Genomic DNA, 19,059 nt, shown 5'->3' with positions numbered 1-19,059 from the left:
AGCAATCATCTAGGTAGGATTATGATCCAGCAATTTAGAGGAAGAAGATTCCATATTGTATTAACTATTGCCAGACTCACTCAATTTTCTAAACACTATGAAGGATGAAAAAGTAAATCTAGAAGTAAACATCTTACGGTACAATCTCAGATTGCTATACATACACTTCATTTCAGGTAGAGGTAAGTTATTGGCAAGTAACAACACTAATACCTGTGTTAAGTTAGGTACAGGTATTTCATAATATACATTCTCAGTCAGGGTTGAGCAGGCAAGTATTACTTAAAAAAATCCAGATCTTCTTGGATGCTTTAGCACAATGTTACCTCTGCAAGTTAAGTTAATTGTGTTACTCATATAGTTTATTGAAAAGAGGTTGTGCTTTCATGCCCTTCAGGTTTGTATGCTAACCAACTCTTTCACGGTAACTACTGTAGAGGAAAAGTCTGATTATCTTCTCTGCCTCCCCACTTTTCCCTCCAGTATTATGCATAACAGTGAGTATACATTATCCACGATATTATAGCCCTAAGTTACATTTACTGAGTTAATGTTTTGTGTAAATGCACATGTAAAAAAAACAATTGAAATAGCCTGTGAACTTGCATTATTTTTCAGCAGCTTTGAGCAAAATAAAAATCGTATGCGTGTTCTGTGACAAAGGCTCAAAGCTACAATGAATAGTTAAGTACAGTATTTGTCGCCTGAAGCATCTCTATAGAACAGTATCTCATAGTATAGAATGGTAATTTTCTATATAAATTTAAATCTTGAGTTTATCAGCACTGTTAGATGGAGTCTAAGGGAAATACTGTATTGAAAGTTAAGAACCTGAGTACATAACCTCTATGGGGAGGTAGATAATTTATGATGTCAATTAGACTGACTGTTTTATTTAAGACACATACACAGTTTAAGTGAGGTTTGGGCATTAGTTTTAACACCACCAAGAGATAACAAGCAGCATGTGTTAATGCCAACTATGAACTTCCAAATGTCTTCTCTCTCTTTTACCTCATGATAATGCTTTCAATATGTTGTTTTGACTTATTAAAATCCCCCACAATTTATAAACCGTTTAACAAGTGCAATTCAGAGTCACCTCAATTTACCAACCTCATACTTTTTCAGTGCTATTGATTGTGATGGTATTTGCTTTCCACTGATTTTGCAGTTCTCCCTGAATCTTGCCAGATGTTTTGTAATAGTATCCTCAGAGTGCTTTTGAAGCCCCCACCATCAAATGTTCCACTCGTTTGACTGATCCAATAATGAAATGAAATCTAGGACAAAAAAGGACCAATTATTCCAGGGAACTACTATGACAAACAATGAAATACAAGGACTATGCATCAAAATACCTGGCAAACATGTTCTTCATCAGTTGGAAGGAAAACATTGGTCCTTAACGCTGCAGAAGAGGATCGCATTTCAGAGGACAATAAGAGGAAATAAGCTATTAAAAGGAATAAAAAAAGAATCTTAGAAGCTTGGAGGAGAGTTACATAAAATATAAAACAAGAGGCGGCACACATACAGGTATGAATTAATAACTAAAAAGGCAACTACAAGTTTTTCTCCAGAAAAGATTCATATCACAGTTTTAGCCATTGTGTGCCAAGATTTTGTTCATATTAAATATTGACATAGTATTGCTTCACATTCCTGCTGAAATTTCAAGTAGGGTTCCAAAATGTTTCATGTGCTGATGGCTTTGAATACTCAATAAGTGCAAAATTTTGGGACAAAGCTAAGACTAATTCAGGCAAGCTGACCAAAAAGCTTAAACTCCAATTATTTTAGCAGATTGAATATTTCATGCCTAAACAACAAACTGTTGTAACCACAACACAGATTTATTACAACAGTTCAAGTCTTTAAGGGGGTGGTGGAAGATGGGAGAGGAGGTTATGGTGTTTCTTCTGTTCCACAGGACATGGGTCTGGTTTTTGGCTTGCTCAGAAAATTGCCTCACTGCAGAGAGGAGGTTGTGGTATCCCTGTACACACTCCCAATACAAAGGGTTGACCTCAGAATCTCCACGCTGCCATTAAAGGTACCATTATCTTTCCATTTGCAAAACAAATCCAAATTAAAGCTTTGCTTTACTTGAAAGTGTAACAGCTCAACAAGAGGTCAGTGAAACATGGTGTGGTTGCTATGCTTTTTGGCCAATTGTGTCTCTTCATGACAATATGTTGCTTCAGATCTTCTAAAAGATGGAAGGCAACCACCCTATTTTAGGATATCAAACACTGCTAGTCAAAATTTGGCTCTTCCTGAACATGAAGATTTCAGAGATGTTAGATGTTGAAGAATGCAAGGGGGGAAAAAAAGGTTAAAATTTTTTTTTTTTCCCTTCCCCTTCTCTTCTCCTTCCCAAACTCCAGGCAATGTCAGGTAAACTGTTGCCCTCTGACATTAACATGTAAATGAAAGGAGAAAGATGAAGGAGAAAAAAAGCTAAGTGAGACAGAAGGAATAAAAAACCAGTCCTAAAAAATAAAGATTATTACAGAAACTAAATATCAGAGGATACGTAGGAAACGCCTAAATACTTAATTTATAAAACTACCGCTCTGACCTCTCATCCTTGTGTGTAACTGGAAAGTCACTGACAAAGGACCATAAAGACTAGCTCAGTGCTGAAGCCAGCTGAGCAAATCCCCAGAGAAGCATTTTGCAGCCTGCTAGTAGAGCAGTGGCGATGCTCCCCCCAGGTTTTAGGCTGTTCACAATGGCTCAGGCAGCACTTTCAGAGTCTGCCAGCTGCAAGGATATTGTTACTACCCACAACAGGTGGCTTGGTGCCTCAGCAGAGCCCTATCCCTGACTTCAATCTGTTTCATTGTTTTTTTAACTTCCGTAAAATTTTGAACTTTTTTCTTTTAGTTCCCTAAAGATAAATGTATCTAAGACTCATAAACAAGGTCAGATTTCACCTGCCACAGGAGTTTTAAGTCTTACGCAGATGGAGTAGAAATAGATATTTTAGGAAAATCTTTGAACACAGATTTAACATTAAACTTCTGCATAGATAACAGGTTTCAATTAGTAAAACAGGTTGTGTTTTATTTTGTGGGGATTTTTTAAAGTAGTTGTCACTAGTCTGTTCAACTATATTTTCAGTGAAAATGAGAACCACGAGAAGAGACAGAGTTAAAAGAACGTGTTGGGTTCTAGTAAATGATTACATAAATCATCAAAGAAGTTACATCTACCAAATGATCTTTGCTCTTCTGCTCATGTGTGTGCAATTACTTATCCTGATGGCAGGAACTCTTCCCTTTAATACTCTGCCACAGAGCATACTCTGCTCAATTGTCACCATACTATATAATTTCTGGTCTTTAAGCAGGAACCAACATAAAACTGATTACACAATCTGTTGACTCACCAGCAGTGGGAAAACTTGAATAGCTGCCATAAGGAGATAAACATTTCCTAGTTGATTAGAACCAGCATTCAGAAAATGAAAGTACTGTTTAGCCATTCTCCAGATAGAAAACCAAAATAACCAAATACATTTAAGTCTCCTTAGTCCTTCAGTTCACATATCTGAGTACACAGCCTCTCAGAAAGCTGAATAGGTACAAGTATTCAAGCTTTCTGCTTTCTGATCAAAATAAATTAGTATGGCTGCTGCACCATTCAGACCTGGCAGAAGCACTGGTGACTGAACACCCAAAACAAGCTAATGGGAATATACAGGTGACTGAACAGTTTGCTTCCTCTGTAGCAAACACTTGAAGTTGATGGTTCTCAATCTTCTTCTGGCTTTGGGTGTCTGCATAAGTTAAATTGTCCCCTCCCCACCAGTTCTTTGCAAGATAAGGGTAACCTTTTTTATTGGTTACAAGCAAGAATATCATTCAGGTCCTTGCTACTTCCTGATGCAGTGTATACTCCCAATCAAACACAAACCATAGAAACTTCAACTAGAGCAAGACTGTTGCCTGGTTAATTAATTTTGATTCTAGCCAAGAGTTTGCTATATTTTTATTCCATAGTATTTGTCTTTTATCTGCTTCTTGATGAAAAGAGCTATTATTTTAAAGATAAAGTGTTGTTACACTTATCTTTAAGTGTATAACCACTTACATATTTGAAAGAAAACTTGTGTTTATGAAAAAGGTTTGGTAGTTACTCAAATTTTTGTGGTAACATCGGTTTAAATCAACATTTATTTAAGAGCAGTCTTATTTTCAGAAGCATAGTACACAGAGCAGGATGTGATTGTATGCTACACATAAGCAAAAAATGAAGTTGTTAGAAGCATATCACATGGATAAATTTTCCTAGTTAAGAGCATCATTAAAATTGTCAGCTGTGGAATGAGAACTTGCAGAAAAATGTAGAGTGGGGGTTTTATGTTTTTTTTTGTTCTGTGAAAAATTTTAAAGTTCTGTGCCATTTTCATTTTGCTGATTTCTAAGTATGTTTTCCATCCGTTCACCTTTAAACCACCAATTCACCTTTAATCATTATACGGAACTTTTACCTGCTTGGTAGCTTACGCAATGCGTAGGAGGTGCTGCTTGCTTCAGAACTGTACAGATTTCCACGCTCCCAGATAATCACAGTCTGGGAACAAGGTGAAAAACACCTAGGCTAATCAGTCTCACAAAAACACTTTAGTCCCACACGAGGTTATATTCTTGTTCACTCTCCAACACTGCATGCCTGCCTTCAGGTGCTTGCTCTGAGGGCTGCTACATCACTGCTTGTGCACAGGAGAGGTGAGAGGGAGTGGGTGGAGAGAAAAAGGAAAGAGAATAATGGGAAAATATGCAGAAGAGAATTAAACGGTTTGGAGTGATTTACTTCAACCAGCTCACATCTTTTCTGTGAGAATAGAGCTCCCCATCATATTCTTTCCCTCCTTCCTTGTTTTCTTACAAACAAGACTTCTAACAGCTTTGGGAAGCAGGAGAAGGCTTACTGCAGCTGAAAAAGTTGGCTCAAGTTAGCTAAAAAGGTACGAAGAAAATAATATATTACAGAAGGAAGAAGTCAGATTTTGGAAAGTAGGGTTAACTTGGCAATTGGACAAGTATAAGGGCCATATTTTGTCTGAGGACAGGGACAATGAATTACTTAGTTGAGTGACAGTCTTTGATGCAAAGTGGAATTGTAATAAGATTTAGAGAGGAGCTTGCTCAAACAGGCTATTAAAGCTCCCCCCATTCCCAGATCCAAAGTCATCTTCTCTCAAAATATTTCGAGCAGTAATATTAGCCACAGATAACAGATACACACACTTTAGGCATTCATCAATCCAAGAAGGGACGAAAATATGTCTCAAAATGGGGGATTCAATAGTCGCTTCTAAACGTTGCAACCGTCAAGACTGAAATTATCGCCCGATATCTCCGAAAGAGGTAAAGGTCACTCAGGTAGATAAACATGACTCTTGATGACTGATTACTTGCTTCTCCAAGAATTGCTTTCTAGAATACTGTCTTTTTTTTTTTGTAATTCTGAGGTATTGTAATTACAATCACCTAAAAACCTGGACACAAGTGCCCAGAAAACATGTGGCAGAATAAAATTGAACTATCAAGAAATTAGTAAAATTAAGCAAATAAGATAGAGAACTACATAATTCATAAGAGCCCATGGTTCCTTCAAAGAACATGAGGATTCTTACCACTGTCATTCCCATTGTGGTCACAGTACGGTGGTCCCATGCCAGATCGACCATTTCTTCTTATCCATCCAGGCTGTAAATTCAATTCATGAAGAGCTCTGCATAGATCAGTTTCAAAATCACACTTTTCACAGGAGGAACCTGAATTGAAGCAAACAAACAAAATATTAAAACCTCAAAAACAGAAGTAAAGGGATATGCTCTCACCATCGCTTGCTATTTGATTAGCACACAGGAACACTCCAAACGGCCTCCTAAAAAAACCTAAGAAACACCAGAATTTTTAAATCATCAACAAAGAGAAACAGGGAAGAGAGACAAGAAAAAAAACAAAATAAACCAAGTCCTCCCCCCAGCAAACCAAACCCAAATGAGTCCATTTTTGTTATATCACTATAACATATGCTTTTTTCTTCACAAATATGTGTGTAGCTACCTACTTGTTGGAAGATGTCCAACCTAGTACAGCTTGTAGACAGAGGTTATGCTTAAAATATACGGCATCTATTGGCTGAAGAATTTCAGTATATCCTCTGTTTACCCAGAGTTCTTGCATAGAAAAAACAAAGATCTTAACACCAGGAAATAACCAGAATAGCAAAAATATTTTTTTTATTCCACTACTGTTTATTTCACCATTTTGGAACCTGCATTTTTCAGGAACTTGGAGTATAAGCCCATTCCCAGAAACCCCTCAGGGCCTAATAACAGAAAGGTGAGGCTCTCATCATCTGACATATTCCAAAGTTTACCAGTGCTCATTGTCTTTACTAAGCTGCTGCATTAGAGCAAAAACCACATTGTTCAGAGAAGAGCTGAAATAAGTCCTCAGAATGACTGTCTCCCCATTTGCCTTTCCTCTGACCTTATTTCTTCCAGTGCACATGGCAACATGGTGGGGAAGGACTGCTTCTCCCCCTTCCACGTTTCCCCTGCAGGGCAGCATAGGGTTAGAAAAGACAGACAGAACAAGCCTTTCTGGCACAGGACCCAGTTTTGGTGTACCAGTTCATTCAGGGAATTTGAGGTAGGTGTGCAACCAGATAAATAATTGCTTACTGAGAGGGAGGGACAGATGTTTGTTTCTACTCTGGTGTCAGACAAGCCCTTTTTGCATTGCACCCAAGCTGAAGGAAACAGTTTACAAGTGCTTGACAGGCTGGACAGTCTCACTCCTTGAACCAGTTACTGTAGTGGTGGAAGGATTTAAAAAAAAAATAAAAGTTTAATCAGATCCATCAGTAAAAAGCAAGCTTATTGCAACTTTCACCCCAAGCAGAATGGCCAGTATGTGGGACTGTCTTCAGCTTTCCATGTGCTATGTGGAAACGTTCAGTTTACCCACATTTTCTCTTACACAGCAGCAGAGGACAGATTAAGACTCTGCCTTCTAATCAGGATTCTGGTCAGACATGAGAGCTACAATGCCTTCATGCTCCCTCTCAAATTGGTGCTCTCCCCAGGGCCCTGCTAATACTTTTGGTCTATTCTATATTATCACAGTTCACTCATTATTTTAAATAAAGTTGCAGCTGCAGTGTTTATAGTCACACTATGATGCCCAATTTCATGGTTTTCGTATTCACATCAACTTATTGCAATAATAAATTATAAGGTGAGAGAGGGCAAAATAGATATAATTCACATAAACATTCCAGATTCAAGTTAACGTGCAGATTTATCGATTCATCAACCAACTTTACATTGCTTTTGTTCCTTAGCTCTTTAAGTGGCTGAAAAGCATGTCAGTGGTTCATCAAAAGCACAAACACTGCTGAGGCATATCTGTGTCACATTACATGAAATGCACCAAATCACATTCAATATTTCCTCAGGAATTTTCTCATAGCTGAAAAAAACATTTTAAAAATCAATATGTACAGGTTAGCAAGAACAGTACCTTTTTTAATTAAAAAAAAAAAAAAATCCCTGATCGTTCATGGTTATTTTCCAAGGCAATAGTCATTTTCACAGAAAATATAACTTGAAAGCAAACCAATGTAATTTTCCTGGAAGGTAGATTTACAAAGATAAAGTCACTGCCTAGAGCGGAAAAGGCCAGAAGGAAGAAATGTGTGGGATGTTCTACATATTTTTTTCAGAATTTCCTGTGAACAAAACAAATATTTAAAATAAACTCTAAGGAAAATTTGCAAGTCTCACAGAAACAGACTACAGTTTAAGGTTCTATTTCAAGTGTGTATGTGTATAAAAATCTCAGTTTGGGATATTCTGGGAGCAAGATATTTTTAAGAGTAGTTAGTTATCATTCATCCCCTAGTGAATACTTTGCAATAGTAGTTCAGAGATAAAAAAAAAAAAGACAGTAGGTTATATTCTGCTCCTTTTCCAATGCTGTGGCAAAACACAAACGAACCACATATGTCCAAAATGACGATAAAAAGTCCAAAATGACGATAAAAATGCATCATCTGAAATTCCAACTTTGATATATGTTCAGTGCAGAAACATCCTTAAAACCGAGTAGAGCCCAAAGAAAACAGCAGGGATCTGTCACGAACATAAGATTGGAGAGCTGAAACCCACATAGAAAAATAATTTCGCAGTAATCCCAAATCAGAGGAGTGGGTGGCAGCAGGATGAATCTTCAATTTGACACCCTGATCTTATCTTTATGTCTGACAGCTAACTTCTCTCCTGGAGTGATCCAGAGCATTATCCAAGCAGCCCCAGCATCCACAGCCTGTCACTCAGAGCCTAGTGCCACACCTCTTGCTCATCCATACTTAAAATATAACATTATTTGGTATTTAGGTCCTTCACAGAGCCCATAGGCTCAGTTTTCTAAACTAGTCTTTGAGCAACCTTTAATTTCTCTACTTTAATATAAGCGTTTGTCTATAGCAGTATTTCTTCCACAAACAAGTGTAAAAAGCCTTCATAAAAACTGATGGAAGAATGCATCTCTTGCTGTATATTCTACAATCATAATAGAAAGTACTGCCTGGAGGAAATGCTCTTTCTAGGGAAACCAAGACCAAGAACAATAAGGATTTCAAGGCTATGCAGTGAAACATAGCATAACCATCTCTTCTGCAAGTGATAAAAAAAAAATATGCTAACCTGAGATGTGTTACTCACACATCAGGGGTTCAACAGGCATAATTTCCAGCCATTGGCATTTAATATATTCTAGTACAGCACAAAAAAGTTACAAAATATATTGATATCCAATACAGTCTTAACAATTGTCTTATTTGCAGATGAACAAAAGTCAAGTATCCTGGAGCTGATTCTAGACTCCTGTTCCAAACAGATATCTGCATTGTATTTCGATAAAACAGGGAGTCATACTGGAAGAAGAAAAACAACATGTATCTGGGCACACAATCATAATTTGAGGAATCTGGATTTAAGTTACTGCTCTTTCTTACAGATTTCAGCTGAATTCAATGATGATTAACATGGTCTAATTAGCATTTTTCAGTGTGTATAAAAACAGGCTCATCCAAAGACAATCTACTTCAAATTTACAGCTAAACCTTAAAAACCCAATAAATATGGTAGCTTCCTTTGTTGCACAGTGAGTTGAAGTTAGAACTTAGATAAGCTTTCAGTTAAAATTAGAATTTTTGATAAATCCAAGCTCTTCTTTGCACTCCAGAACAAAGATGCTCAAAGAGTAGGACTATCTTATGCATCATATGAAATAATTTTCAACATCATTTTGTGTTACAGTATTCTGGAAATAGTAGACATCTAATGCAAATTCACTGAGACATTAGCAGTTAAAATTCATTCTCACTGCTTAGATCTTTCCTCTAAGGGAAACAACAGCAACTGTATTCATAGCCGCTGAATGTGACAAAGATTAAGCCACGATTTATCCATTCATGAATTAAAAAAAAAATTCCCCCTTGTCTAGACTGAAAAAATAAAATGCTGTTGTCACTTATGCTTTGATCTAGGTATTTTGAATGAAACTTGAATTTCAGCAAAAAATTTTACTGTTAATTAAGGAAAAAAAGTAATACTTGTTAAATCTCTGTTTAATTTATGTGGATGAGGAAACACTTGCTTTGCTACATAATGCCCATATGAAGATTTATGAAAGAGTTGCACTGTATAGAGATTGAAAATTAAGCAGGAAATATCAAACTGAAACAGGAAGAAACTATCATAGAAATGAAATGAAGAAGAGAGTGGAAAAAAAATAAAAGAATTCCCAAACACTTTTGTAACATAAAAAATAATCCCCTCCTAGTTCTCTCTGCTGCTGCATTCACTTATCAAACAGTACCACACTTATGATGAATCCCACTGAGACTTACCTTGTTTCTCATCACTGCTACCTCCACACTGTTTGGTAAAAACACACAGTTCCCCAGGTGGAGCAGAGGAGCCATCATCACGTTGGCATTCATGACCTGTAGATGACTGAGTATCTACCAGAGCAAAGCAATATAACGCACAGAAGACTATGAATCTGTTCATGGGCTATGCTACTATCCAAGCTTTCACTTGGAAAATAACTGTCTAGTATTGGTCATGAAACGTCTTTGAAAAAGCTGTGTTTACACACTTCTCTCTGGAAGATGTTTTTAGAACCTCACTTTCTGAATCTGAAGCTTAAGGGAAATATGGCTTCTGTGAAGCAGTGACTTTCAACCCGGTGTGTCTTTGGATAATATTTAACTGAATTATAACACTGTTTTATGACTAAAAAATTTTGGTGCATGCTATGCAAGTCAAGTGTATATCATTAACTTACTGATTGGATTTATTGCCCGATATTTTCTTATCTAATATATTTGTAAACTAACAGGACAACAGAGTAGAATTACTAAGTACCAAAGTTCATAAAGATCTCTCTTTTCTCAGAGAGATTTGGAAAATGCTTATAAAACTTATGAAGAGTTTGTGCATCAAATGTAGAAAACAGTTGAGAAATTCAAAGTTGAATTTGTATCAAAGGGATTGCAAGTAACTGATCTAGGGAAAGAATTCAGAGCCTGCAGACATACAATGCCAGTATTTGAAAGTGGTATCTATTTAATATTTACTTGGGCTACAACTATAGATAATGATTGAATTACTTTAGAGTACCCAGTTGTCAATGGAATCATGTCTGCAACCACAATTTGCGTAAATGCATGAATGCACTGGCTATTAATGAATACTTTCCAAATTACTAGATTCTTGTATTTTCTGGAAAAATCACATTTTGTGTGATACTACTAGTGTTTTCCAAGGTGTCTACATTTAGCACATACCCAGGGCTAAACAATAACCAGTTGTTTTATCACCCAAGTCCCCTCCCCTACTGAGAAAGGGAATTGGGAAAAGGAGGGAGACTCATGGGTTGAAATTTAAACAGATTTAATAAAATAAGAAAACCAGTATCAATACTAATACAAAAGACACAAAATTATACTTAGCTCATAGAGTGGTAGCAAATCCCTCCAGAGACAGTAACCATTGAGAAAACAAGAGAGAAGAGGAGAAGGAGAAAGAGGGAGGGAAAAGCAGAGCAAAAAGCCCCCTCCCCAGCAGCTTTCCCATTTATAGTGAACCTGATGTTAGTGTTACAGAACACACCTGTGGGCCAGCCTGGGTCAGCTGCCCTGGCTCTCACTGCTAATGGCCTTGATCACCATCCCACAGCTGGCCACAAATTGAAACAAAATGTAACAGAAAATTGATTCTATAAATTTTATCCCTGCAAAACCAGGACACAAGGGTAGGAAAAAATTGGAGATACCTAGTATCCCATATCTGAATTCTGATGAACACTGAACAATATGATCATACAAACAAGCACAGTCAGAATTTGTCAAAATAATAATGATTTGCCACCCATTGTAAGATTCCAGCATTAGGGGAAATTACCATCAATACCAACCTCAAATATGTTACCCTGCCAACATATTCAGTCTCTGCCCAGGGTTATTTAGTTACAGATATAATCCCCACCTCCATAATTTGTGTAATGACAAGTTCTGAAATAGTGCATTTAGAAGAAAAAGTGTATAGTCAGAGGTGGCACAGCAGTTCCTTATTAAGCTGTCAAGAAGAGTATTTGCATTATGTAAATAGATATACAGTGCATTATATGGAAAGCCAACCAGGGCTCACCCAGTAGATGGGCATTACTAAAACATACTCATACAAAAGGATTTTGTCAGTATAAGAGACAGAAGTCAGCGTGCTGATTTACAATCCCTTTGATGCACAACCAGCTTTGAATTTCTCAACTGTTTCACTGAAACACACCGGTTCTGACAAAGCTTTTACATGGATGAATCGTGGATCTTCAAACTGGGGAGGGGGAGTGAGGAGAGATATCCGGCCAGTCCAAAAAGCCAATCTTGTGAGAGAAGATTGAATCAACTTGTTTCATTTAGCCTAGAAAAGAGGGAAACTATATTAATGAAGTTCTTTAAGCACTTTAGATGCCCCAAACCCAGGTGAAGGAGAGATAGTAGGAAAAAGAGAAGAATGCAAAAGTTAAGGGACAGTATTAGCCTAAGGAAAATGACTATAAAAACTAGACAAAGTTAGGCTGGCAATCATGTAAGCCTGGCACTCCTTTAATAGGAATAGTGGGATGAAAAAAAAAAAGCTACTTTTATGACAGAGGTGTATTACTTTACCAAAAGAATCATACAGTTGCCCAAATAGCAGCTTGTAATAAGTAACCGATGCCAGCAGCTCTGGAGATTTCTTCACCTGTGAATTCCCAAGATCAAATAACTGGAATGCACATATCACTGTGCATACCTCTGATATGCCTGTTAGCCCTGGTGAGCAGAATTAAAATAAGGTATATCTCTGTAACTAAAGTATGATGACTAGGAAGCACAAGTGCTATAGTATCTTTATTACAGATCCATATTTTCGTAATGTAAGAAATCTCTTGCCATGGTACAAAGCCTACTACTCCAGCATTTCCGGAAGGCTAGCAGTCCAAGGTCTGATGCAACTTCCTATTATCTGCAACACCAGAGGCAGAAACATGTTTATTGTAATAAAGGTTTCAGTTCTGCCTAGAGAGCATGTTCTAGCTCATTTGGTTCAACTCCACCCTTTTCATCACTATCCTTCTGCGGACATCATTTTATGTGCTTCGTTTTAATGCTTTGTCCTCAGGCCATAGAGCTGATTGGAAAACTTCCTGAAGAAAAGCAGAGCTGCTAATAAATGAATTAAAAGTTCATAGATATATATCATAGAATGGTCTGGGTTGGAAGGGACCTTAAAGATCATGTAATTCATATATCAGAGTTCATCAAGAATGTGTATCACTGAATTGTTTGCTTCACTTCCATAAGTACAAGTTAGATTAGAAGCTTCTATAGTTATATTAAAAAAATCTATTCCATATAATATGTCATATTGCTACATTTGTAAAAGCTTAAATACTTTATGCTATTCAGCTGCTTTGTTTTCCAATCTATTTTCTCCAACATACAATATTTCATCTTATTCTTTCTTTTCCCCTACCTCTTCTAAAACTCCTCCTCACACTGTTGTACTGCACAATGACAAGATTTACTAGTCTTTCAGCTGTCTCCCATTTTAATAAAGCTTCTGCTGCAATATTCTAAGTTGTTCTGCTCTGTCTGTAGTGTAAAATTTGCATTCAAGTTCTGTGAGTAAGAGGGCAATTTTTAGCAAAAGCTGGTATCCATTGCCATTTTTATTATGCTCTAAAACATTAATAAGAAACAAAATTGTATAACCCAAACCAGTCAGAATCCCCGTAAGATCTGTTATGAGTGGAAATAGATGAAAAATGCATCAAATATTCAGAAAGAATTTAGGGTGTTATGCAAGGATTTTTAGTGAAGAAGAAAAAAAATGGTATTTCAGTGAAGATCAAACAAAAAGTGCAAAACCAAATAAAAGGTGTCTCTTTTTGCATAGGTGGCTATGAACAAGAAGGGAGAGTTTCTTGATAATCGCAGCAAGTCAGCCCTCTTGTCAACTAACAAGAACACCACAGTTTTTCACAGCTCTGAGAAACATAAAAAAAGGACCAAAAAATTACTTGGAAGCAAGAGACTTGTAGGGAAAGTCAAAAGGACAAACACTGCAAGTACTGAACTGCAAGCACCCTGAAAGCAGAAAGAGGAATCAAGATCTAGAAAAAGGAGGAGCAGAGAGAGAATGAAGACGTATAAACCAGTAAAAATATGCAGGATGTCAGAAAAGCAGAAGGACAGGCAATAATCAAAGGGGTATTTTTGAAAGCAGTAGAGAAATTTTGTGAAGAAACTAGACTAAAAGGAGAAGAAGCAGAGCCAGGCACTATGTCTATTTTCAAAGTTACTTTAGCAAATAAGCAGTTCTCAAAAAAAAGGAAAAAAAAAATAAAATAAAAAGCTGCTTGAATTTACATCAAAAGTGGATTTATCTGGCTTACCCCAATTCTTTTCATTTAAGCCAAGACAAAATACTTTTGCAGTAAGTGAAAACAAGATTGCCTTCTCATTCTTTCCATTTGTTTAAGTATATCTGTTGAAAAAGTTGTAGGTATTTAATCTAGGATTTTTAAAAGGTAAGTCTTATAAAGAAGTCCAAACAGGCTCTGAAACAGGGCCAGAGAAGTTTTGCATTTTTACATGTTTTTCATGTCAACAGAAAGTTATCAGTTTAAGCAGGAAATGGATTGCAGTTAGTAATTCTCCATTAAGTTTTTGTAGAGCCAATTATCAACACATGAAACAGAGAAAAGAACTCAAAAAATAGGATATTAGTTTCATCATCCATAAAATAGTGTTCAAATTTTGCTGCCACTACTAACCTACTTTCAGGGAAAAGTCTTACAGAATAGAAAACATAGTCACACCTTCAGAGAAATCAAAAATTCGTTAAATTTAATATAACCTCTTAATGGCAAGATTATAACATTTTTATACATGATCAGAGTAGGGAGCATTACAGCACCAGTGTGTATACTTTTAACATTTTCTCCTAATGTACAGTTTTAATAAACATCATTAACCTTAATGCAAACAATCCTCCAAATTTGTTTATGTAAGAACGATTTTATCTGATCATTAAGAAAATCACAAAAATTTTATTTTTTAAATAATTCACAACTATTCAGCCAAGACTTTGAGAGCCCCTCCCCCAAAAATGTTATTCATATTATCATACGACTGCTCTAGTTTTTAATTGTCAAATTGGAACTGAATTACTTCTGCAAAGTTGAAGAAAAACAAGCAACCACAGTAACCCCAAACTGATCAGTTTTTAACAGGAATTGACAGAATTCTTTACTTAACGTGAAGGGCAATAATTGCATACCGTCTGCTTCCAGTTAAGTGTCACTAACTTAATAGTTAACTTGAAAGAGGACTAAGATATTAATACACTTGATTAAGAAGGATGCTGGCTAAGTGATCTTACCACCCATCTCCATTTAATAAAAGATATTAGTAAAATCAATTGAGAGGTTAAAACCAAACTTAATATATTGATCAGTGTACAGCATGAACACGGCAGTTAAAACTAGTGAAGAAAAAAGCCCATAATACTAATGCAAGGTATGATGAACTAGGTAAAATCAGGTCAGTCAAAGTCCCAGATCATTACAGATTGAAATAAGGTGATGTTTCAGGAAAATTCTTGGTAGCATAATTTCTATTTTTGTAATGACAGCCCATATCACATTCAAGAACAGATGATAAGTGCTGACAGAATGGAAAGTAAGTAATCAAGAGGAGACACAAAAGACTAATCTCATCCCTATGTGTACCATGTGCTAGAATTTATCTTGGCACCCAGATTTTGGAGAAAAAATATTTTGATTCTGAACTGTCAAGAGATCAGTAGAACTGCCATTCTCACTCAAACCCAAAGTAAGAGGGGAAAAAAAAAATTACCAAAAGTGCTTCTAATCCATAAAGCAATATCCTATTAGAAGACAAAACTATGAATTGGTATAAACTCTGATCAGGCAGAAACATTTCTACCTCCCACCTACTATCTGCTTCTTCAGAGAAATTGGAGCAAGAGTGGAATAATGATTTTCTCAGCATTTGCTTTCCAGTCTGAAAACTTCCAATAGATTTCAGTACATACCTCTCTCACACAGTCTTCTCCAAGTCAACAGGAAAGTCTTTCTTCCATCACATCATTCCACCAAGCATTTTGGTTCTGTTCTCTGCTGTAAGCAGCTCCCTGGTCCTCTAAGCCCTCTTCAGCTGTAACTGATTTGTCAAGTAGCCCTGCCTCAGGAGAGCAGAGCTGTAGAGTGAAACCCATGGGGCTCAGGACCTGATGCGTTATGTAACACGAACTATTACATCACATGACTAAAAGCATTTCACAAGGTGTTTAACTCAAACTAGCTTCAGTCTGGTCCCATGGACCAAACACCAAGCAGCAGCCAAAGTGTATTAGGTGTGCTCATGGAACTCATGCTCTTCTCTAGTCTCATGCAAAGGTATCCATTCCACAGTCTCCACGGCTGTTCTGCTTTAGGTCACACAGTGAGCAGGAACAGCTGGGATATTGCTTTCAATAATGCACCCATCGTTGGAACCAAAATGTTAATGTGCTGAGCATGCCTAATGGCTATCAGAACAAGGGCTGGCCTTCCCCTCGCCCCCAAGAAATATAAATAGATCTAGCTTAATTCCAAAGTTTGTAGACAAAATATATTATAAAAATCAAACTGGAACCAAATTAAATAGTTTTGCTATCCATCTCAACTGTATGCATTTGAGGATTCATCTATCTTATCCTTGTTTGCTAGAGACTGAGCCAAAGACCAAAGGCTTTGCAGGTAGCAGAGGCAGACAAACACCTTCTCAGGGCAAATCACCCAAAGATGTCTATCTCTGAGTGAAACAACTCCTTTAGAGATGCCTGGTGTTTTCCATCAACAATAAAACAAGCTTACTCTTTGGTATCAGTTCTAGGTATGCAAGTGAGTGCAAACAAATCCTTCCCGTCATCTGTCTGCCTGTTTCTGTCTGTTAACATATAACATTAGTTAGAAAAAAAACAGCAAGATTAGGGAGAAATCTGGAAGAAAGCAATCTCCCTGGGCTTATCTCCCATAACTGGAGTAGAATCAGCACAGCCCAGACTAGTGACTGCAGCAATATTCAGCTTTAGTCCTGAAACATGTCCATGTGCCCAAGAGCTGGAAATTAGGCTGTTAAAACTTAGAGGGAGTCTCATCAGAGCATATACCTTCGTAATCAGATTAAAAATTAATAAATGTATCCACCAGGTTTTCTCATACTATTGATTTTGGCTTTAAGGCATCTCTGGCATGACACTGCTCCTGAGGGTTTCTCAGCAGTCATGCTTGCTGCACATATTTCTAGAAGTTATTCCCACAAAAAGATACATGAAGCACATTATTACAAATCTTTCTTGATCAAAACTCTCATTTATCTCAATTTCTTCATCTGTAAACTGATAAGTGGTCTGAAAATTTCTGAATTACTCTAATACCTCCTGATAAATATGACCATATAGAAACTAGTATTCCCGAGCAAATTTTCTCAATAAATTGTAAGTCAGCTTTCAATATAAGGGGAATATCTTGATATCCAAAGAAATAATATTTCATGAAAAATAAGAGAGGGATACTTTCCAGCTCTGATTTTCAGAGAGATTAAATGAAAAGGTGAGATTCTCACAGAGAACCTCCTTCAAAACATACTTTCAGTGCAACTAATGCAAAATCAAAATTTATGTAATAAAGGCACATGCATGGTTTGGGAAGAGTCCTAGAAATTAAAGCACTTGGGAGATTAATGGTAGAAACTTAACGCTTACACAATGAAATTGTGTAAAATTCAGAGTGCGTGCTTCATTTGGAAAAAAATTAATTACAATAAACCACAGGGTCACTCTGTGCTGTCTCAATAAAGCAGCTTTATCCTAAGTCTAAAATGCCTAGTTATGCTTCTTAACTTAACCCAGACAATACTAGAAATTGTATTTAGAATAACCACTTTTCAATTGGAGCTATGTAATACTCAGAGAAATTTCACACTTTAAGGAAATATTATGTCACTGTTATTTTTTTATTATTTTATATTCTGCCACCACAAAAAAAAACCCCACTTTTTAAAAAATATATTGTTTAGACCTAGTGATTCATTTAATCCTAAAATCTAAGCTAAAAGAATATGAATCTCAATCTAGATGCATTAATGAGTTAATAAGAAATGTAATATATTCTCATAGATCATCAGAATGTCAGAACCTTCCTTACTGGTTCTAACCTCTTTTTAATGTTGTTTTGTACTTGGAGTGACTTTGTTTACAGTGAAATAGCATCAATAGGATAAGCAAAGAAACAAAAGAGCAAAATAAACAAACAAACCCCTTCCTCTTCTCTTCTTAAGAGGGCTACCACTAAGACACAATCATTTTTTCACTAATCTAAAAACTCTCATAACACAGCAGCTGTAGGTATAGCTTAGAGGGACCTTGATGCTGTTCCAAATGGTATTTCTAGAGCCACCCCAGATAGTGGAATGAATCAGAAACACCCCCAGGCCACTATTCCCATCTCCCCATCACAAAGAGTACCCCCAGACCTCCTGACTACATCTAGGAAAGTGTGTGGAGCTAGCAGGCTGGATGAGTCCTAAACAGCTGAAGGAAACCCATTATTCTCCCCCATCACAGGAAAAAGAACTAAATCCCATTCACAGCCTAAAACTCGCAAATACCTTAGTCTAGCATGCAGCCTCCAGATCTTCTTGAATTCCTACCCTTCATCAACAGTCCTTGCCCAGCCTGCTGCTTCTGCCCATGTGATTCATCAGGTAGTGATCCACTACACCTGCATTAAAGCAAACAGCTTTCAGCTGCTCTTTTAGAAAAAACATCATGGTTTTATCTACAAGCTGCTTAGAAAAATTATAGAATTTATTTTTTTGAAAAAGCTTGAAGTCTTAGAGTACTGATGTCAGAGAAGCTGCCGTGGCAAGGGTCTACCACCATGAGGATGGTCCTCCTGCAGCAAGCAAAACTACTTCCACAGCTGCTTTGAATGTAGTTGCAGTGTATCAAAAACTGGGATAAAAAGAAATGTTTTCTTATGTCATCTGCTCCACTGTGTGATACACCACACATTGTCAGACTACAACTGTCAAAGGTGTGATTGAGGTTTTACACCACTGAGTGTTTGTTTTCAAAATTTAGCATGGTTGCTGTTTTTCACAGTTATGTATTGCCTACCATGAGCAACAATAGTTTTCAGTCCTTATCATAGTTATTGGATGTTTCTGTTGAATTACAAATTTTAAAATGAGTGTAATGTTTATATATAATGACAGGTTACTTCAGGTATGGCAACAAACTTTTATTGCTTTTCCTTACTGATTTAAAATTCTAGACAGCTGTTATGAATTAGGTATTTACCACATCAAAAAAACCAACTCATCTGAGTGAACAAACTCCTACATCTA

The 19,059-nt window shown here is 36.7% G+C and overlaps 1 protein-coding gene across 1 annotated transcript in view; it reads right to left on the bottom strand.

The window, feature by feature from the left end:
• Positions 1–10,105, bottom strand: part of MALRD1 (MAM and LDL receptor class A domain containing 1) — a 302,374-nt gene extending 292,269 nt beyond the window's left edge. Inside the window, 5 exon segments of the mRNA XM_068405612.1 lie at positions 1,103–1,180; positions 1,182–1,283; positions 1,362–1,456; positions 5,651–5,791; positions 9,943–10,105. Coding sequence (XP_068261713.1) covers positions 1,103–1,180; positions 1,182–1,283; positions 1,362–1,456; positions 5,651–5,791; positions 9,943–10,105 — 579 coding nt within the window.
• Between the last annotated feature and the right edge of the window lie 8,954 nt (positions 10,106–19,059).

This window comes from Nyctibius grandis, chromosome 7 (assembly GCF_013368605.1).
Source record: "Nyctibius grandis isolate bNycGra1 chromosome 7, bNycGra1.pri, whole genome shotgun sequence".
Classification (NCBI taxonomy): Eukaryota; Metazoa; Chordata; class Aves; order Nyctibiiformes; family Nyctibiidae; genus Nyctibius; species Nyctibius grandis.
Note: the sequence above shows the minus strand (reverse complement) of the source record. Positions and strands in the feature narration are given on the sequence as shown.